Genomic DNA, 22,829 nt, shown 5'->3' on the forward strand with positions numbered 1-22,829 from the left:
GTGCTTCGGTACGCTTGAGGCGCAGGCTAAGTTGTCAGTAGGACAGCCGCCCAACAAATGTCACCAAAACTGGAATCGATCCGAATTAACTCTTCATTCGTGGGACATAGCACATGGTTGAACAGACTTGTGCTTGTGCTAGCAATGCTCGGAGGGCTACGTTGCGAAAAACCAAAAAGTCCTTAAATTTCCAGTTTGGGAGACGTCTTCTATTTTGCAAAATATTCATGACTCCTCTAGGCCGCTCGCCGACCGTGGCAATGGATATCTAGCATTCGTATGGCACGTTATCACATATACCTCGTACAACAGTAGACGACAGAATCCGCGATGCTGCTTTTTGAAAATTGTCAAGGCTCCGCATTGAATGAAAAAAAATGAAATGATACCATTCAACAGCATCGTTTCATTTTTATTTGAGTAGCGGGGATCCTGTCAAATCCTGTTAGTCGCATATGGCGATAACTGCATCCATTTCAGCTTCTGAGCCGGTTTCTCGGCCGGAAGCCGAGAGCTGCGTATTCTGCCAGCTTCACGCTCACGCTCGGTTTGGCGGCAGCCCCGCTCCGCTGGCGATCCGGCGACTGCTTCCGTTCCGGTGGAGAGCTGAGAGCTCAGTCCGATTAGCCCCCCGGCGGAAGATCACAGACGTCCAGCGGGTCGGCTTTCAGAGCGGAAACCACCTCAGGAAGTTCTCCGATCGCCGTAGAGCTAAAGTTTTTCATCCTCAGCCGACTCTATTGTTATTCTTACGATAGGATTATATATGGAGCTTGTGAGCTGCTACGCCGAGTTGGACCGATATAATAAAACAGGCTCGTGGTCGCTGTCGGCTGGTTCAGGCTCCGTGGACTGTGGAGCGGAATATTTGAACCTGGCAGCCTCACTATTCATCTGGACACTGATCCGCACGAAGGAACAGAGGGACCCCACGCAGCAATCAGCATCACACACGTCGCAACCACGTCCCTCGTTCTCCTCGGATCGCACAACAACTCTACTGTGAAATGAGATCGCTCGGTATGCTGAAAATACCCTGTGTCGTGTTTTGCAATAAACGGTGCATCCTGTTCAAAGTAATTTGCAACGGCGCGCCGGGGAGAGCACCACCCGGGCCGACCGGCTGGCTGCCAATGTCACTGCACGGAGCGCGCTGCTGCGGGCCGCCGTCAGCCAACTTCGGGCGGACTGCAGATTAATCTCGACTGGTCCGACACCAGAGACAATGGGCGTGGCAGAGACAGTCGAGATCTAATATTCAGACATCGCGCCAGGGGCCTCAGACTGACTGCCCAATTCGCCGTGCGATCTGTCAAAATCGACCCGACCGCAAAGCGTCCCAGCCGATGCGCCAGCGCCGCCGCCAGCACTCGGCCAACTAATTCACAAGTCACTCGAGTGAAAAATCGGCCGTGTTTTGAGAAAACTTGTTGGTAAAAACCGATGATTTCAAAGTCAACATAATAACCAACGAAAGACGTCCTGTGAATAGCAGCGACGTTGCCAGTCAGCTTCCTATCTAACATGTAGCCGGCTTACGAAAAAGAAACCTGAGGAAAACATGTTTTGAGTCAAATTGAACTGCCTGGTGCCACGGCGCTGCATGTCTGAGTTGCGAAGGATTGAGATCAGTGATGCTATTCCTCACCGACATGATAAATAGGAAATGAGCCTGATTTCCTATAAGTCCGGCTCTGCCAGGAGCCGTTGGGTGTCGTTCCACTCCCAATTGAACCGCAGCTCGGCCATTCAGCAGTCCACATCGCGGAGTTCCGAAAGAGGTAATTACGGTGACTTCAAGCGACCATAAATCACAAACTTCATCAGAGAATATCAGTAAATTTGGGTAGTTCCATCGATGGTCGAACTTCTGACCAACCTCGGCAGATTTTCTGAAACGGCCACAGCTGGGTCGCGGTCAAATCATGCGACACATAGCTACTGGTGCCGGCGAAGTTTATTCGTTAGTCTCGACCATACTTGATGCCAGTCTCTGGAAAGCTCTGCATTCATTGTCATCCCCAGAATGATGACATATTCCTAGATAACAATAAGATACAATATATGGACTCCAGGACTATGTAGTGCCGTTCGTGTCACCGCTCTCATCCTTCATCGTTCAAGATGAAAAACTTTGTAAGCACGTTGTAAACGACTGGTACCCTCACCCCCTCTTTACAAGGCATCGCCACCGATGGCCATCATTATTAGACCCACTTTCAACAGCGCTGTCTTCAAACTGTCAACAGATTGTCTTCGATCACTTGGTGAACACAGGCGGTCAGGACAGTCTTCAGTCAGCTCTAGAACGGACCAAACGGCGTCCAGTCAGCCCCAGTCCGGAGCAACGACACACTGCCGAGAAGTCAGAACAGTGTCACCGTGTGGAACATTCGACTCGGAAGGCATTCTCTCGCGGCGCCGCGTCTTCACGGAAGCGCCTCCTACGCGCGCTCCGTAGAATGTCACTGGCAGACGCTGTAATCGCTGTTGATAGCCGTGCATTATTTTTCAACAATCAATCAGACTGTCATCTATCACCAGTAGTCACTATGTATATGTAGAAGTATGTATGAAGTATGAAGTATGAAGTATGCATGTGTATTGTGTAGTATATGGTAGAAGCCATAATTAGTTTTGCGTTGCCTTTTTAGTATCTTGCGGCTTCAATGTCGGCGAAGACCAGAGTGTTCACGCAAAGAACGTTCTGGAATGATCAATAATTCGAGGATTAACAGTTGCAGAATTGACAATAAATAAGCCAAAATCAGTGTTCCGTGAACCGGCACTCATCATCTTACTGTACCCGGAGGCTACTTACTTCGCCGCAGATACGTTCACGGAAGACAGGTCATGTATTGGCAAAGGCCAGCGGAAGACGAAGAAATCAGCTCATCTACGCATCACATACGACTCGGTAAGGCACCGCCAGCGCATCACTCACAGCTGCTGCGGCAGTCATTGTGCAGTATTTCCTACACAGGTGCGAAGCGGCACGTTCAAAAGGCGTCAGTAGCAAACGGTCATTACACTAGCTAAATGCATGCAGCGCCAAAAGGCGAGACCCCGACGGACACCCGCGGCTTTGACACGATGGGACGACTCTCCGTCACCCCGCACTAAGTAGCTGCCCCAGCTCCGGGCGCAGGCCGCCGACCACTGCTCGCCGCTAAGGAGAAGGCTTACCGGGCGGGTGGCGGCCGTTCGCCCCATTTACAGCTGCGCCCGGCTCCGGCGGCGAACGCACGGCCGCTCGGACCGCCCTACCCGAACGGTACACGGCGCATCGGGCCCGGCAGCTCGCCGCCTCGAGCACACCGTGAAGGGTATACGGCCGCGGGGTCGCCGGTGCCGGCCGAAGAGGCCACCCGGCGCCGCAGTAAAATCACAGCCGATCTCGGCACAGAGGACTCCGTCCGACATACACACAGTTGGCACCGGCGCGGTGGCGCGGCAGGCGCGCGCTCAGGCTCGCCGCCGTCACAGCTCCTCAAAGAAGGCCACGCGGGACCGGGCCGAGCCCTCCTTGGTCTGGGAACAGAGGGTCCGGGGTCAGACTCACGGAGTCAGATTAGCGGAGACAGACGCAGACATTGCTTACTGCCGCCCTGATCATACAGTCGTGACCTCGCATCCTACCAGGGCGATTTGAGTAAACGACGAGGAAAACTTATACAGTATTCAGCAGCCAGAGTTACATTGTTTAACAGTACAATGCTGACGGAACTGCACTTCTTGGAGAATCCCAATTCTACTCGATGGCTATGCTACTTTTCATTTAGTTAGGTTGGTTAGGTTATCTATCCTTGATATATTTATTTATTCTATTATTTATTTGATTGTCCGTAAGTGGAGAGGGCCTTATTCATTATTTGATCGTAAATGGGCAAACAAATGAACTCAGAACAACATGTGCTATCATAGAATAGCATCGCACACAACACACATGGATAAATAACATAGGTACAATTCAATCTTCAGATAGCACAGCACAAGCCAACAACACAAACGCGAAAATAATAATGCACACACTAGCAATACGCAATACGCATATCAGCTTACCTTTTTGAAGGTGGAGTACTTGTTCTCTCCCAGGTTGACCTGTTCGTCGTGGATATGGTCGTACAGGGTCTGGTTCTCTCCGATCTTCAGTACCTCAATCTCAGTTCTCATCTCCTTCAGCTGCTCCTGAAGGTGTTTCGACTTTTGGAGGTACTCAACACTGAAAATACAGATCGACAACGTTAGATAAAAAAGGACCGCTGACGAGAGAGCATTATGTCAGCATACACCTGCGAGATAACCTCTCTTGGGTACCTGTCATCGATAAGTATAAAAGAGCAGCCCCATGTAACCGTAAACGTCTAGAGAACACTTCACAGCTGCAGACACTGCTAGTAGTAAAGTGATCTTAGTCACTGATTACGGCCCTCCAGCAAAAGAGTGGTTGGTTAGCCTATGTGCTTTTGGTGTAATAACTTTAAATGACAGAGACACTCCTGTAAAATGACTCAATAGAAATGAGAAGAGGGTTCATGCACACATTTCGGCAGTGGTCTTCAACAGCCATTAGACGTATTCATCAATGCAGATCGATTATTGTGATGTTGGCAACCAACCACTTAATACCAAGAGGGCCGTACATCCAGTTGAAAGGCGCTGCGGCCCAGCAGTGGTCACCATCGCGACCGTCTGACTCAGGGTATATTGAGTAAAGGTCTGGCTGACAGGTTCGGAAGCGCTCGTTACACCGATTATTGACCCCTGCCCACTAAGTTCTGCGCTGGGGTTGACTGAACGGTGCTCTTGCTACACGCTCATATGTTTTTGCTCAGAGCCCCCACGGCCCGCACTGAGGCCGCACTGGGGCTGCACTGACCGCTCCTTCTCGATCTCCAGGTTCAGCTGGTCCATGTTGGTGTCCGACATGAGGTCGTACTGCGCCAGGGACGTCAGCGCCGACGACTGGTTCATCGTCAGGTCCGGCAGCTCGCTGCTGTCGCCGCCGTCGTACACGCTCTGCGGGTACAGGTCAGAGGTCACCGGGCGGGTCAGAGTTGCACGCTCTGCGGGTACAGGTCAGAGGTCACCGGGCGGTTCAGAGGCACAGGTCAGAGGTCAACGGGAGGGTCAGAGCTACAGGTCAGGGTCACCGGGTGGGTCAGAGGTACAGTCGTGTACAGGTTGATGGTCCCCTACTCTTTATCCACCGGGTTCCTATGGCTCAGCATTGGCAGCAGCCGCCTGGTACCGGTAGGCTGTGCCGCATGACCCGAGAGTGAAACGGCACAGTCTACCCACGCCGTTTGACATCGGCTCGGGTCGCCGGGTGGAGCGCTTTGTAGACCAGCTGTCGCGTCAGACCAGCGCGGGGGAGGGGCTCGTCTCGGTGGTTGGCGTGGGCTGGCGAGTGGTGTGGGGCGTGTTGGTGGACCATGGGGGCTGGGCGGGTGTGTGTGGTCACTTGCTGCATTGCACATTTTGCGTCGCTTGACAATGGCATTCCTGTTTTTGCTAAGCACAATGCACGGAAGACCCAGCGAATATAATTTACTTGTGCATTGTGCAAAACGTGATTTGGCACGGTATCGAGGCAACCATAGGTCTTGTGCCACATATATGCATGATATTTAGGCAATACGCTTATGAAAATGGTAGATTGATCGGATTGATCCTGGATGTCAATTCGTATGCTAAATGTCGATATGTATTAAACGAACGAATGAATGAATCAATCAATCAATCGACAATCGACATGTAGATATAAAACCGTATAAATGGCTCGCAACCACTAAAATCAAACCAGATCCTAACTCGGAAAAGTAGCCGGAGCCCTGGTGAGGCTCGAACCGGGACTCCACGTTGAAAGTGTTGCCAATGATCCATCATCATTCCACCAAACTAGAGCGACCGGCACCCGAAACCACAAAAACATTTATTGACTTTGCTGCCGACCTCTCGGCCCCGCCGCCCGCCCGGCCAGACTTTGCCCCTGCCGTGGTCACCATCCGGTGTAGCTCAGCGTAGGAGTGCCAGACTGTCAAACTGACCGGTAGTGGGAGGCCAGGTTCAAGACGCTTCGCGTGCTGGATGTTTATTTCTGTGTCCGAGGCTATGCGATTAGTCCACTTTTCAGAAAGATTATTTGGTGACAGGTCTGTTTTCTTTCTTTGCTGCAATTAATGAGGAGACCGTGTGGACCCTTACCTGTCCTTCCGCACCCCACTTGGGAGATGGGTGTTTGAGCCCCCCTGGGTTTTGTGAATATCTCTAAAGCGAATTTTTGGAGGGTGGATTACGATCGGTTCTATGCGACAAGTGACCACACACACCCAGCCCCAGGTCCGCTCACTTTCTCCCCACATCACCCCCGCCCCACACCACACTCCAGCCCGCCTCATCCACCGAGCCGAGCCAAATAGACAGGCCTGACCCTTACCCCACCCCCTCCCCCCAGCCGGTGTAACGCAGCGTCCGGTCAAATCGCTCTACCAGGCGACCCGAGCCGGTGTCATACAGTGTGGGTAGGCTGTGCCGCTTCACTCTCGGGTCATGCGGCACAGCCTACCGGTACCAGGCGGCTGCTGCCAATGCTGAGCCATAGGAACCAAGTGGATAAAGAGTAGCGGACCATCAACCTGTACACGACTGTACACGCTATGCGGGAACAGGTCGGTCATCGGTCACTGCCGGTCATCGAGCGGGTCAGAGGTCATCAGTTAGGGCAGAAATCGCTGTCCAAAGATAGTGGCGGAGGTTACTAGAAGCCACTTGTCAGGGTATGGGATGGGAGGCGTGTTCAACAAAAATTCCAGATGAGGCATACACATCACACAGCCAACAAGTTTTGCTTTATCATCAGTTCAACATCTACAGTAGAAGAGCTCTTTTCATTGACAGTCATTCAAAAGCGACGTAAGCGCCTGTTACGTTCAATGTGACTGCCTGCCAATGGCCTGCCCGAGTTTCGTTCCGCCGCGGCAGCGAGGCGGTGCTCAGTTACACAATGCGGTCGCCAGACTCTAAGGCTGCCGGGTCGCGACCAACACCTGTCCAGTGACCCCTCCGACCCGCCAGCCGTCCGATAACTCCGCGCTGCACTGAGTAACAGGACAGACGCCGCACCGAGGCGGGCCCGCCGAGAGCAGCGGCCGGTCGCCAGGGGGGTCGGTGTAATGGCTGTGAAATCCGAGGTAAGTGGCCGGCCCGGTGCCGACCGAGTGCTCCTCGACAGCAACTAATGACCGCAGCCAGAACACATACCGGCTATGTAAGAGCTCCATCTGAGGCCGGCGAGATCGTTTGTCATTAAAGTGCAGAATTAGGGTCGGGAACCATTAGACGTGTCCGCTAAATAGCACGGCAGCACGTCTTGATTTACATTTTAGGGGGCATATGTGCCGGCCCAATGCGCTGGTGGTTGGTTATGATGAAGTTAATGTAAGCTGTTACGAAAAAGTTGCCGTGTATTCATCAAACTTTTCACCGGAGAGTTTTGTTAAGATTTTAGATGTTGCTCGACCAACTAATGATGCCTTTTCCACTTTCTCAGCTACTTGCATCTTGGCCGCCGGCAAACAGCCGCTTCTAGACAATAGTCGAAGCAAAACAATGTGCTGGAACGAATTAGCCCAACTATGCTGCAGAGTGCACTCTTCACTCCTAAAGCAGCCTCTTCTCAACATCACACAATATCCAAACATGGAAAGAAACTCCTTTACAGTGTGCATGGAAAGAGTAAGAAAAACGTAGCACTCAAAATAATGTTTTACTTAACTAGAAGAACAAAAGTGATGTTCGTAAGATGGACACTAAGCGTTCTCAACAGCACTGCCCACTGACCAGTAGCCGGGGCTGTCTTGACGACCAGAGTCCCAGACATTACACAATAGAGGCGAGAAAATTGACGAGCTCACATTTCAATCATTTGAAGCCCACGGGAGCCATTCACCTTCAGCATGATCGGCGATCAGGCCGACGACAAAGAGGTAGGGACGAAAAGGTCGCGGTGTCGGGCATTACAAATGATTGCGCAGATGTTCCATTTTCCAGCACCCATCACTGATGGAGCATGGTCCTTCGTACCACAATTTGAATAGACGGGACTGCAGCTCGCTCCCACTGGGAACCAAATTTGTTCATGATATGCGTGACTTATTCAATTTATTCAGCTAACCATGCAAATACAAGCTAATGTGCGTTGCTTCAAATGCACGTTGATTCAAATTCTGGACACATGACTGAAACGAGCGCATGCCTTATGTTAACTGTCTTTATGGTTACAACAGCATCCGTTTTCAGCTGTTTGTGCCCCTTGCGCGCACGGCCAATCGTCCTACGAAGCCGCAAAATACCACATTCACATGAACGTCTTATACACGAATCAGGGGGAGAACAATGTCTCCCCCTAATTCCTATCATCCTTCCGGCTCTGCAATGGTCTTGTCGACCGAAAGGGCCTAACCCCCCCCCCAAAAAAAAACACGAATCAGGGGCCATAAAGCAGAAAAAATGGTCATGAAGAACGGAGGTAAGGATCAGTTGACAATCGCTGGTGAAATGAAACCCAGGCTCTTTTCTCGGTCATTGTGGCAGGGCAACTACAAACAGAAGATAATATATCAGCCCAGATGAGGTTCACGCTGTTAGGAGGGGCCTCTCGAATCGTTGTGGATGGCTGAGCCTGATCAAAGGATTGTATGTTTTAGCAAAGAATGCAATATAACGGGTGGTCAGTATGAAACTGGACAAAACTTTGATTAAGCATAGCATCTCCAATTATGGACCGATTTTACTTATTTTTGGCAGGTGAATACTTCCAGTTATTCTATATTACCAGCTCAGATTTCAACTTTTTGCTATTTTCTAGAAGAAAACATTGCGCCGGTAAGTCAGCAAGCGTTCCGGGACCTGTTCGCGCAAGTTTGTGAAAATAACACAAATTACAAAAATGCTACCATTATGCGTCACATTACGCCACAGGGTGTAACCAGATCTTAAGAATATGTGATCATCGATAAATTCTGAGGACTTGCAGATGTTTTGCATGGTGGGAACGGCAAGATCACCAAGAAAATGCTCATTCAGCACCGGAAGAAACAAACCGGCGCCGTCACCGAACAGTTGGGGCTCTCCTTGTGATCTCTGGGAAGAAATTTTGGAATCTTCAAAACATATGACCAATTAATGTGTCAACAAGCAGGAATCAGGTACAAAAATAGGATAAAGGTGACGGAGGCACAAGTTCGTACGCAGAAAACCCGCCTGCGTTGTCTGTCACAGGGTCCAATGCAGGGTAGCAAAAACATGGAGGTGCATATGGACGAAGAATCTTACTTCACCTGCAGTGGCAGCCAAATGCCTTCCATTGTCGAATTTTACACCTCAGCTGGTGGAGACACTATTCCACATGTGGATCACACCTTCGCTTTCGAGCTGAGAGCAGGCATCCACCCGAGATGCCCGTCTAGCTTGCCGTGAGTCCAAGGGGCTCACGCGTCCCGTAACTTGCCGAGCGCAGGCAATGTAAAGGGCGAACTGTGTTATGAAAAGTGTTTGAATGGCGTGTTGTTACCACTTATTGAGTCACAGAACACAGAGCATGATGTTCTGTCAGGTTCCGACCTTGCAACAGTCACAGTACGCGCGCTAGAACGCGAAACTTCTTGAGAAGGCTGGGGTGCCCGAAATAGCATGTGACATGAACCCACCATGGACCCCTCAGATTTAGCCCATTGAGGATCTGTGGGGGCTCATCGAACAGAAAGTATATAAGGGAAGGTGACAGGTCAGCTGAGACGCACAATTGAAGTAGAGAATCCAGCAGGCCATCCGTCAAATTGACCCGGAGGTGCCGCGAAAGACAAAAGCGGGGCTGCCAGCGCGCGCGCGCCTGGAGGCTGACAGAGGTCTAGTTTCGCAGATCCATTAGGCCGAGCGTGATTAGAACAAAATAATGGCACGGTAACGCGATTTTCGTTGCTTTCGCTTGAAAACTTTCGACACAGTAACAATTCAAACTTTGTCCAGTTTCATACTGACCACCCGTTAGCATGCGGAATTCGACAGTGTTACCAATTGATAACACAGCGAGGACACCTTTTTCAAATTATCGCACACCATATTTCCAAATTACCATAGCTATCGATCTATCTAAATTCCCTAGCTATTGGCCGTTAGCGATGTAAACATCACCAAAGGCGTCGGCGAAATTGCGTTTCCAATAACAAACCCCAGGGTTATTACTGGACGCAGCAAATCGGTACTGTCGCAAAATGATGCATTCATGAATAAATATTAAATACCTTATAAATGTAGCAAGGAAAGGCGAGTTACGTCATTACAGGATACATGAATCACTCGCAGGTAAACAGGGATATAATGTCTCGCGTGTGGATGCAGACATAATGCGGAAACAATTATTACGACCGAGCTTATTATGGCCCATGGAGATACAGCCAGCGATCAGTAACGCTGTTATGTAAGACACGATGAAATATAGATAGAACAAAGGTCAAAACTAAAAGTAAATGCAAAGTAACAAATGAATAAACAATACAAAAAACAGAGGCGTATGGGCAGGACGCGAATAAATAAGGATACAGACTGCATCGGTATACTTTGAACACGGACAAGCAGAGAGTCGCGCTTCAAAGCAAAATATCATCCATCAGTCATTGTATAAAGAACGCCACTGTGGCAGCGGCCTCCAGCCAGCGGGGATAGCCCGTTCCCAGGGAACCGGACGCGCGTGCCTCCGCGGGCACAGCGCCCATCCAGGGAATACAGCAGTCCACTTAACACCGATGGGCAATTTCTGCGTCAAATGGAACCGTCGCTGAGTGTTATAAGACATCAAAGGCGGCTGGACTTGGTGACAGCCGGCAATTATTTAATCTTTACCTCTCCAGGCCTCGTAAATTACAAAGCTGCTCCTCATCTCAACGTAGCGAAGCGATCAGCTGTATTCCCGGGTGGTGTGACGGCGAGTCACGTGTATCCCTCACATGGGTAACTCACTGATTATGGTTGGTCCAAATATACCTACACAAAAATATATAAAAGACCCGGCATCTGAGGAAAATAACTGATGCAGATAACTGTTGTGGACTCAAATTACTCAGAAAATAAACGAGTCAATGTGTCGAGAACATCGGCGAATAACGCTCAACCATAGCTCAACCCGTGCTATTTTCATCAAGCATGTTAATTAAACGATTTTGATGCAATAACATTTATAAAGACCTTTTTTATAAAGGTGAGTGTTTATCAAACATCCTCTTCCGTACTCCGTTGTTCTAAAGAGCCTAGCCGGCAATTTTCCATACCCGCAGTGAAGTCCCTCTAACTGCTTGGTGAATTAGCTCACAACCAGCCGCAGATTTACCATGCGTGATACACCCAGTAACCGACCAGCTCCCGACCAGCCTAAACCACATCACCGTCCAAATTGAGCTGCCGTCGCACGTCGCCTTCTGTGGACCCATTTCCTAGGATTACGGCGATAATCGCTGCTTACGAGCGTGACTGCCCACGCGCCTTCTCCTGAGGACCTGCGGTGCCCTGAGAGCGGGACCTATGGTGCCCCTGGGAGCGGGATATATAGCGCCCCTGGGAGCGGGACCTATGGACTGCCCTGGGAGAGGGACTATGGTGCCCCTGGGAGTGCCCCTACATAGCGGACTATATAGGACCCCTATATAGTCCCAGGGACCTATAGTGCCCCTGGGAGCGGGTCGCCGGCAGCGCGAGGACCCGTCCCCGGCTCGTCTCTCACCGAGATGCCGTTGTAGGACTGGCCGGTGACGCTCTGACTGGACTGCTTTGCCAGGAACTCCATCAGCTTCTCCTTGGCCTGGCGTTCGGCGACGCGGGCCTTGTACAGGTCCTCCTGGGAATCAGAGACACACGGACCGATCAGAATAAAGCGAAAAAGCATGTATTGACTGCTGACATATTATGTTTATTGTCGGCTGTATCATATACAAGTCGTCAAATGAATGGCTTCATAGAACTTCCCATAATGCTTATTGAATCACCGCAGTGAACCAAGTATTTGTTGTGTACTTAGCATCCATTAGTGTAACATGCATTTCCCATCAAATCAGCGGTCCGACCTCTAGGACCGATCTTCTGTATTTGTCCAACAGTCGGCGGCCGACCGGAGTTACGGTACGCTAACGGGTGTTTTGGTCTCGCTCTCTGCGGACCGGCATACCGCGGCAGTCCGGGGGTGGCTGGGCTGATATCTCCGCCGACCAGCAGCGCAGAAATGGCTGGACTGGGGTAGCTACCGACTGGGCTGGGGTATCTACCGACCGGCTTAAGGCATCTGCCACCCGACAGCATGGGAATAATGGGCTGAGGTATTTAGCCATCGTCAATATGTACAGACTACAGGGGTGGCTAAACTGATTTTCCACCGACCAGCAGCTCTGGATTGGCTGGCCTCGGCACTGGGATGGCTGGGCCGCGCCGTCCGCCCACTGTCAGCCCGTCGCCGTAATGGTATTGATGACCGAACGGGGCACCACCCCCGGGACCGACGTGCACTCGCCGACACCGGCGTTCAAAGTTCAACGCCTCGCCAATGCGAGGATACGTCTCGGCACGGGGCGCGCCGGGCACCGAACGAGGCTCTAAGTCTGCCGGAGCGGCTCGACGCCGCCGGCCGGCGCCCCAGCGCGGTAATTAATTCCAGTGGTGACGCGCAGACGAGAGTTATCTCGAATCGGTCCCAGACCGAGCGCGTCTCACACAGACGGACGAGCCGGGTGCTGAGCGCCGTGCCGGAAGCTGCCAGCCGGGTGCAGACAGCGCGGCGGGCCGCTCGGCGAATCGCCGCGCGGCGGTTGTAATAACTACTCACCTTCAGCCGATCTGCTTCGTAGGACCTGCGCTCGGACTCCTCCACCACGCGAGCGGCGATCATCTCTGCTTCGCGCACCTTCCGCTCCAACAGGTACTTCTCCTCCTCGGTCTGCAGGGTCAAAGGTCAGGCCAGACGGGTCACATGGTCAAACGGTCAGCCATGCCAGGAGTCACACGGGTCACACAGGTCAGTCATGTTTAATGGCACCGGGCACAAAGGTCACACAACCAGCCATACCAGCCAGGACAAATCATATAGGTCGGCAGGGTCAGATGTCACAGGTCACAAAGGTCACAGCTAGCCATTCCAGCTCAGTTCAGCTCATACAGGTCAGCCGGGTCACGTGACCCGGCCCGGGCAGAGGCCGCCAGCGAGCTGCCATCTCAGTGCCGTCGCGCCGTGCTCGGTTTATGGCCGGCCTGTAAAGCCGTCTCCGGCCGTCTCCACACGCCCATTCATCAGGGGGCCTGACGACCGGCCAGAGACGGCCGCCGGATACAGGCCGGCAGCGACACCAGACGGGCGCGAGCTGTGCAGGCTGCATCCTCTTAGTGCGACTGTTCGACGACGCACCAGCTACCAGCGTGTTTTTCTATTCTTTATTCATCTATTTATCAAATTTATTTTTGTTTACAAAACCATCCCGAGGAAAATAATATGCGGTCGGAGCTGCCTATTCGTAAAGTAATCGTGTGATACAGCGGTGCTTATTGCCGACGAAGTCTGCCTCAGTCAACCCTGTTGACGCTCATTCAGGGACTTGTCATTTCGCGCATTTTATACTGCTTGGTCGTATACGGCGTGTGTAACAAGACCCAGATGAGGCGCATTCAGAAGGTGTTGAACTTTGCCGCCCGTGTCTTATCCGGTCGAAGGAGGTACGATCACATCAGCGACGTTTTGGACCGTCTTGACTGGCTTACTGCAGAGCACCTGTATCTATACCGCGGTCTTATCCTACTGAAGCGCATGTTAATGACATCGGAGCCCGAGTCGATCGCCGGCGACCTAGTCACTCGTGGTGATGTTCACCATCGTACCACACGGAACGCCGACCATTTAGTCATGCCGGCGAGTCGATCGGAGTCAGGCAGGCGTCGTTTTAAGCACTCGATCGTTACCGCCTATAATGCTTTGCCACGTGAGTTGCGAAACTTTACTGGAGGCTTTAAGAAAGAACTCAGGCAACACCTGCTTATGAAGCAGCGGGGCGGCGTCGGCTAAGTGTACTTTACAGAGCAGGCGTGTGTGGGTTAGTGCGTGTGCGTGTGTGCATGTTGACCTAAATGACCGTTTTCTTTATCTTTGCGACTGCAGGGTGCGGAATAGCCACTGAACTATGTGGATGTGCCCCATGACGTAAATACATACATACATACATACATACAAGCAGCGAACCCTGATCTGTAGACTGTTCCGCGAAACGGCGGTGTGCTGCGGCACAGCCTAGTTTTCAGTTTTACAGCGAGAACAAAATACGCCACAAAAGAGCGACATACGCGGAACACGTTCGAAGCTTAGTGAAGCCTGATCTCACCTGCTTTGTCAAGGGATTAGTTAAAGCTTCATAACTTTTTCAGCCGCAAGTGATTGGCCCTACTGGATGTTCAATTATTCAATGTTCACCGTCTCGGCGACAAAGTTAAATAGTTAACACGTGCCTATTCGTTTGCCTGCTATTGCCATGCCACATGTAGCCATGGGTTGTGACTGGTGAGTGCTGCTGGCATAAAAAGCGTCTCATATCTGCATTTTGCAATGACAGTATATGTGTACCACAGTCTCCACAGAGGTATCAAGTTGTACTCGTATCAATGCATTATCTGGAAAATGGAAATATGATATGCTTACAATTCGTAAAACCCAGAAAAAGCAATGTGTCCAATATCAATGAGAGTTCCGCTTTACATTTCTTATCGAACACAGGTGCCCAGGGTCATGCAAGGCCAAATAAGACCCGGTTGAGAGTGGCTCAGAGAAGCGAGTGCGACAATAGGACGATCCCTCAGGAACAGAGTTAACCTGATGAATGCCGCTTCTAACAAGACAGAAAACTTGTTTTTAACTCACTCACTGTAGCTCGCTGTGAGTCATTTCATGTGCCAAGTGTATGCGGGTGAGAATAATGATTATTTCTCCCCTCCCCTCCTATGTCTGCCAGTCCCAGCAATCTGCTCATTCGTTAACGCTATGTAGCAATCAGGATCTTCGTGCAAGCCACTGATTGGAAGTTCAAGGAAAACATAAATAACAATACTAATCAAATACAATGAGAGCCCGCAGATGGAATGACTGAGTGTCTTTATTGATTGCAGGCATTTCTCAGGAGCATGACGATAACGACAGCCCTTAGAACTCGGGAGGTGGATGGAACGCTCCCGACACATTTCAACTTTTGGCTTTACAATATGCGTGGTGCAATGATGCTTCTCGAGATTGCACAAATAAGTAATGAGGTCACTGAAATAAACACAAGTTGTTCTTTTTTACTTTGTTCAAAAGTAAGCGGCCTATTAACCCGGAGGCCGCTGGGCCTCCGCGCCACCCGCCGGCCAACGGAATAAGCTTCTCGTGATATTTGTTTTGAACACACTTTTATTTCATTGAAAAGTTACCGCCTCTCCAGGCGATGCTCAAAGTTGGGATGACTTTCTTACTCGAAGGCCTCCGCACGCTTGAATGCATGCCTTACTGTGTGAAAGTTTTAGCTTGCCTTACTGTAAAAACTGTTCACCACCCTCATTGGGGCTTCTAAGGTTTGTGTACATAGCATATTCTTGGCTTCACAAGCCGTAGGAGCCCTGAAAACGTGACAAATAGCTTCACGGCGAACCGATACCAAAATTTTAGTATGCAGGGAGGGACTCACTCGTGACCGGAAGTCTTCATGCACGAGTCGTCCCAACGTTGAGCATAGATGGAGGTCATAATTTCTCAATGACAAAGAAGGGGTGCCTAAAGGTCGAATCGTCCCACAATGCTGTTTTCAATAATTATATATTATCTAATGTGGTTATTCGCAGTTTGTGCTCCGTTAGTCACTTATAAAAAACTATTTGTATATAACCTGAATGAAAAATTATTTATCAAAATCAGAATTAGGGTAGCAGGTCGTGCCACTCACCTTGACCTGTTGCATTTTGATGCGTCGCACCTCCTCCTCCGATTTGGAGGACTTTTGTTGGAGCAGCGTTCGCTCCTCCTCGGCGATGTGCGACTTCTCTGAGAGCAGCTCGGCCGTCTCCTCAGAGCGTTGCTGGAGACGCGACAAAGGTGTTAGTGGTGACTCGAACAGATACTCAGTCACTTTCTGATGGGGTTCCGAGAGGCTGTGATTGTCAGTGATCTGATTGCGTATGACGTGTGCATTGAGTGCCTGGTGTCTGTGTGTGCGTTTGTGATTTCTGGCGGTATTTGTATTCCCATTTTACCCTGACGTATGTTTTTTAACTTTCTATGACTTAAAACACAGAATAGCCACGTTATACTATGTGGAGTTGTTTGCCTTTGTCAATACAGTACATACACGACGGTGGGCGTTATTCGTCATCCAGGTGAGTGTACACAAAACCTGACACATCAACAGGCGGTCCACGTGTAACCAAATAAGCCATACACTGCTCGCACGCAGACCGGCCCGACCTACCAGATCCTACACCAGCTGGTAAGTGGTTACTGCACAGCAGCGGACAGCCGCAGATGGTAAACTTACCGAAAATATAACACATGTATAAGCAAGTAAATACGAATTAGGAACATTTCCCCTATTCTCTCAGCATTGGGATCAGTTTGTGATATGCATTTACTATGTTCATGTGTCACCGGACACTAACTCACCAGGGCCTCCTGTGCCAGTCGGATCTCGTCCTGATACTGGAGCAGGCGCTGTTCGAGCTCCGACTTTTGCCGCTCAGTCTCTTGCCGCAGCTGCTTCTCTCGCTCCAGCTTTTCACGCTCCACGTGTCTCCTGGAAGGTGAGACACACTAATGTGAGCGGCCAGCCGCCAGAGCGTGCACGCACGCTATAGGGGAGGACACGGTGGTCAATGGGAAACATCTGTATCTGTTTGTGTAGTTGTTGAATGTACATTCAGTTTTTACGCTAGTGTTTCATGTCTCGAGTCGGAGCTTGTTCTGAGGTAGTAAATAACATCATTAACTCACAGTCTACCACTTCCCTCAACGTACCCTGTCCAGTGTCCACTCAACAGAGGAGCCTCGCTTACAGCACCTGCTAACTAGTTGCGAAGGCCTCTTTAAAAGACCCAACGCGGCTGATGGCGACGCGGGTGGCGAATGGCAGATCAAAACAGCTCAAGCCACACACATAATTGGAACCGACACACGCCGATCACACATAGGATGGTGATCCGGTGGCAGATAGCGGTAGGAGGAGCCCATCGGACCAACAGGAAAGTCCTAGGTATTTATGGAGATGGAGACGGCAGGTCACATTTATGTAGAACTTCACCGAAAGATCACCTTTATGTACATATATCTAGACCGGAGGACCACAGTTATGTAAATCTTGACAGAAAGACCACATTCGTGTAGATCTAGACCGGAAGAACACATTCATGTAGATCTAGACCGGAAGATCACATTCATTTACATATATAGACCGAAAGACCACATTCATGTATATTGTACATCTAGACCGGAAGGTCGCATTTATGCAGACCAAGTCGACTATTTCAGCGTGCAGAATCAAGTTACAATGCCAGTAGGATGTTATAAATGTCCGCACGAGAGGATGATGGCCTACAATATCGCACTAGTCTATTTATCAAAAGGTCAGCATATCATGCCATATCATGACAGAACGTTTATAAATAGATACGATGACACAAGATCCGACAAGTGGCACGAGATCCCATTACCTACATCCGAGTTACCATGTGGCATTTTGCGCCATGCGTTCCGTTCCACATCTGTCAGTCCCACCTATCTGCATTCTACATACACAGCTCACGCCTACTATGGACGTCAAACCCCTTGAGACCCCACCAGGGTTGTGCTCGACTCAAAAAATTTTGCCGACTCGACTCATCATTCAACTTCAGAAAGCCCTGACTCAACTCTGACTCAAACAAGCAGCTGATTTTTTCACTTGACTCGACTCATGACTCAAGCGGCTCCATGAAAATATGAGTTGACTCAAACTTGACTCAAATTTTTTGTTGAGTCAAGTGTGTTGACTCAAAATTGACTCAGATAAAAAAGTTGTTGAGCGGGGGGGGGGGTGAAAAAAAATCCGGCAGCAAGGCCAGGCCTAAATTGTTAAGCGGGGGGAGAATGAAAAGCTTATATAGATTGTTTCTAGAAAGATGAGTCAGCTGACTCATGTTCCTAAATGTTTTTGACTCAACTCAATGTCAAAAGTTATTTTACTGACTCAACTCTGACTCAACTCAACACCTTAATATTTTTGTCTGACTCAACTCTGACTCAACTCAACAGCTCAATATTTTATCCGACTCGACTCAAACCTGACTCATCTGAGTCAGAGTTGAGTCAAATCTCTGACTCGACTCATGAGTCAAGCACAACCCTGGACCCCACTTTTTTGCGATAATTTTTAAATGCGTCAATTCTCGTTGACAATATTCTGGCAATGTGTGTTTCAGAACCTGCCGAAACTTTTATTTCTAAGGTATTTTGACGCCAAAGGATTATGAAAGGTACTTCTCATTCACTCGTAATGTTAAATTTCACGGAACGAATCTGCTGTTTGGGTAGAGGCTACGCGCTCATGGGGCGGAGCCACGTAATGACGTCAGCGCTAAGCTCCGCCCTACGCCTCCGGCGCTCCTTGCCCGGCAACCGGTCACTCGCTCCATTCAGGCTTGATGGTAGGCGGTAGCTGGTAGCGGTAGCGGGCGCTGATAGATGGCATTTAGAGCAGATGGCGCTGGTGGCGGGGCTCGAGTGTGGCCGAGCGCAAGCCTCTGCCCGGGCCTGATTTGACCTTAACATTACGAGTGAATGAGAAGTACCTTCCATAATCGTTTGGCGTCAAAATACCTTAGTAATAAAAGTTTCGGCAGGTTCTGAAACATGCATTGCCAGAATATTGTCGACGAAAGTTGACGCATTTAAAAATTATCGCAAAAAAGTGGGGTCTCAAGGGGTTTGACGTTCATAGTAAGTAGTAACCGCGCTATACCGTGCGGCGCTAACACCACACCAGGAAGGTGGCGGCTGCCGCGCTGTCTCGGGTCGCGACCAGCTCACGTCCCACACCGCGGCACAATTTGTCAGCCGGTCCAACTGCTGCGGCGCCAGCGGTCACATGCGCGTTGTGGGCTCCATTTGTCATAGGGCAGACTGGCGGCGGCTGGGCAGCTCCCGACGGACGTCCAGACGGCATGCTGAGTAGCGTGTCGTCTGGACGGGTGTATGCGGTAGGATGAGGTTGCTGTGAACACGCCGGTCCGCAGGGTGTCGCAGCCACCGCTGGAGGGAGCGGCCGGTAAGCGAGCGGCACCTGTGGCTGTCCCAGCCCTGAGACCGGCTCAGAGCTGCCGGAGCCCATCACTTACACATCTTACCCTCCCTGAGGTGCACTGGAGAGACATGGTCCGTCTTTTCCCGGCGCTGTGACTGAGGTGCGGTCGGCAATACGGTCCGCGTCTGCCCGGCGCTGGGACCCTGAGGTGCCGTCGGAGACACGGCCAGCTGACCAGCGTCTGACCAGCGCTGTGCCCTGAGATATTGTTTGCCTGGCGCTGTGACCCTGCGATACAGTGTCTGACCAGCTCTGTGACCCTCAGGTGCCGTCGGCGACACTGGCGCCGAGACCTTCCCGTGCCGTTCGCTCACAGCTGACCGGCGGCTGGAGGTGACAGGTGACCGCCGACTCGTTAGTGGTGACCCCGACAGCGCGGGTATCGGCCCGACCAGTGCCCAGTAGTATACCATCTCAGACGGCCGGCCCGGCGACAAGGGAGGAGGGTAACCGCCAATACCAGTCGCAGACAGCCGGCGACCTGACACGGCAGGCGAAAAACTGCCGGAGACCGGCAAAAGGTCGCAAACAGCAAACCACAGCGCCGGAGCAAACATCAACTCCTGCTCCAGCGAAAAGGTCAGGAAATTTCCCGACAGCATCGGGAATCGGGATGCTATTGGACGAGCAATGGGCAGAAGACAATGTCACAAAGAAATGGCCATAGTAAGCAGTTCGAAACAAATAGGGCAAATAACGATTCGGAAACAAATAAGAACCAAAATAATTGGTTCCTGAAATTTATTCAGACCACATGTGACTCTGCAGAGCTGTGGTGTTATTGGCTGGCGGGCTGGCGGCTTAATCCGATACTGTATATATGCATGGGAGTCGGGACAGAGTCATATTAAATGCCTCCGTCTGAGCAAACTGGGTCGCGGGCAGAGAGAAAACCGACCAGCGACAACGGAGGCAGACGGGTTTCGCGAGCACGGCCCGGCACTGTCCAGTGCCCACTTAAATAGAGGTGAACCAAGCATGAAGTAAGTAGAAACACAACGAGGAAGTAGGCACCAGACAGGCTACATAAAAAGCGATGCATTCGTCTCATATTCGTATGCATCCGTCTGGACGTTTAAGCGGTTGTCGGATCAACAAAGAGATACAATTACCAGAGCGTGTCAGCCCATCTACACTTGTAGGAATTATGTGCAGCCTGGTGCAGCGGACGCTAATGCCACGAGACGGGCGACAGGAGGTTCTACGAGTCCAGCCGTTCCCCGAAGTGGTCCGCAGTCGCGGTCTGCTCATCCGACGCTATATGGTCGACCACAAACCCTGCTGGCTGCCCTAAGCTGCCGATAAATTCGACCACTAATAACCGAGCAGCCGGCAGTGTCAAACGGAACTTGGTTCTCGTTAGTCACACTGCAGAAACGTGCTTCGAATGAAATCAAATCTCCCACAAAACGGTTAAATGCCGCTATTGGATGGAAACATCGTCCAAATGTCGGTGTGCGGAAGATCATCTATCACCGGACACGGCATCAGCCGGTGGCCGGAAGCGGGCTCATCCCGCCGCGCCAGCGCGCGCGGTCGGACGGTCACGTTAGCGCCTGGGTCACGCCGCTGCGGCAGCTGAGAGCCTCCGCCACGGGCAGTACCCGGCCCTGCGCCGCCCCGCGCGGCGGGCCGGTGATCGCGGGCGGCCACTAGACACCTCCCCGGTGTATGCAGAAGCACGTTACACAAGCACACTCAGCGACGGGCACTGAATGGTGTTTACATTTCGTAACAAACGAGCAACGCTCCATTACCCGGTACGGGCGGGCGGCGGGACTAAAATCATCAGCACCGCTCGCTGTTGACCGTCTGACGGTGCACTCGGCGACTTTGAATGCAGTGATTCAAATAGTTGCCAAGTTGGTACCAAAACAGCTATTAACTGAACAAATCAGCGACAAAAAGTCGAGCAAACATCCGAAGTTATCTACAATTCTACACATAAAAACACTGCTTAGAGATTATATGAAAAACAGCCCAATTGACATTGAGATATGCCCAATGGGCAATGACAGCAACTTCTTTGAAAAAAAGATTGTAGTGCTTGCGTCGTCCCCATTCTTACCAGCCTACGCAGCCTCGGCAGGCGGATCCTGGCGTCCGTTCACGGTCTGCCTATTGACAGGATCGTCTAATAAGACCAGAACCCGTCCCACTTGATGGCATCCCACATATTTCTCGAACAATCATCAATTATCGCTTGCCAATTCAGATATTTCCACCCTTGTTTTTTTAGAGGCACCCGTGCTTCAATGCTTCACGATGATAAACTGGAATTAATATCATAATCGCAATAACAGAAGTCTGGCAGCGCAAGCTGATTGCTTTAGTAACACCGCTGGCCGTCCGACGCCCGCCAGTCCAGGAATCCCATCGCAATGACGCCTGGCCGACGTGGCTTCACAGCGTAAAGTAGCGCCCGTCTTTAGCACGCGCCGGTGCTCGCCTTTACACAGACACATGGCTCGGCAGACGGGGCGTGCAGCGCTCCACGACAGAGCCTCGCGTACCGCGTACCGCTGGTGGTTATACAGATCACCGTTCGGCATACGAGTGTTCCCATCACATAGCTTACAGCGCATACATTTTGTACCCCGTGTAATAATTATTGTTGAAAATAATTGCATCCCGTCGTGCAACGAGGTTACTTTTTCGCGCCATCCTCTCCTTTGCGTTCTTCCATCTGTCTTAGTTTCCGAGATGATCGGGTGTGACAATTTATGTCTCACCTCTACCCTCACCACAGTGAAGTTAACTGAGACCACGCCCGGGCGCTATTTTGTGAATAAATGTGAATAATTCTCACTCACCAGGCTCTGGTGTTTGTTTTTACCATTGGAGCAAGGGAAAAGGTGCCCAACCATAACTATCGTAGCAACGGATATACATATTTGTAGATAGGGTAGGGTCACCAGTTGATTTACGGTGAGGAAGTGATTCATATGCCCTGAACAAATTGTATTCTATCGCTGCATTCATCATGTCATTCAATTTGTCAGCATTCAACATGTCAGCTCAGCGAAATAGGTACCTTATTTATCACCGCATTTAGCGACACAAACAAACACCCTAATTGCGTCATTACAGCATTAGAGTTATAGGAGGCGATACGCTGAATACAAAATGAGTGAGATTTGGCTTAACCGTATATCTAGTTATATGGTATAAGGTTCAACCGAGATTTAGCTTCACCGTATATCTAGTTATATGATATAAAGTTCAACCGGTATCTGCAAGGACGCGTAACCTTTCAAGAAAACCGATTAGAGCTTGACATTGCTAAGAAGGATTGGGGCTGAAAGCCTTCGAAGAACAGTTCGAGCTTGGACCTTGCTCAGAGAGATTGAAGAAGAAGCCATCAGTCAGGAAATCATAAAATAAAATAAAATAAAATAAAATAAAATAAAATAAAATAAAATAAAATAAAATAAAATAAAATAAAATAAA

General features: G+C 50.5%; 1 protein-coding gene across 7 annotated transcripts in view; it reads right to left on the bottom strand.

The window, feature by feature from the left end:
- Nucleotides 1-2,840: 2,840 nt before the first annotated feature.
- Nucleotides 2,841-22,829, bottom strand: part of LOC122370355 (merlin-like) — a 46,789-nt gene continuing 26,800 nt past the window's right edge. For all 7 annotated transcript variants that reach the window (XM_043345879.1, XM_043345878.1, XM_043345875.1 and 4 more), the window contains 7 exons: nucleotides 16,709-16,838; nucleotides 15,996-16,127; nucleotides 12,869-12,979; nucleotides 11,777-11,890; nucleotides 4,880-5,019; nucleotides 4,063-4,222; nucleotides 2,841-3,531 (listed from right to left, as the gene is read on the bottom strand). In XM_043345879.1, the coding sequence (XP_043201814.1) occupies nucleotides 3,481-3,531; nucleotides 4,063-4,222; nucleotides 4,880-5,019; nucleotides 11,777-11,890; nucleotides 12,869-12,979; nucleotides 15,996-16,127; nucleotides 16,709-16,838 (838 nt within the window). In that variant the 3' untranslated portion in view covers nucleotides 2,841-3,480. The remainder of the gene's footprint in view (nucleotides 3,532-4,062; nucleotides 4,223-4,879; nucleotides 5,020-11,776; nucleotides 11,891-12,868; nucleotides 12,980-15,995; nucleotides 16,128-16,708; nucleotides 16,839-22,829) is intronic.

This window comes from Amphibalanus amphitrite, unplaced genomic scaffold (assembly GCF_019059575.1).
Source record: "Amphibalanus amphitrite isolate SeventyFive unplaced genomic scaffold, NRLGWU_Aamphi_draft 001126F_arrow, whole genome shotgun sequence".
Taxonomy (NCBI): Eukaryota; Metazoa; Arthropoda; class Thecostraca; order Balanomorpha; family Balanidae; genus Amphibalanus; species Amphibalanus amphitrite.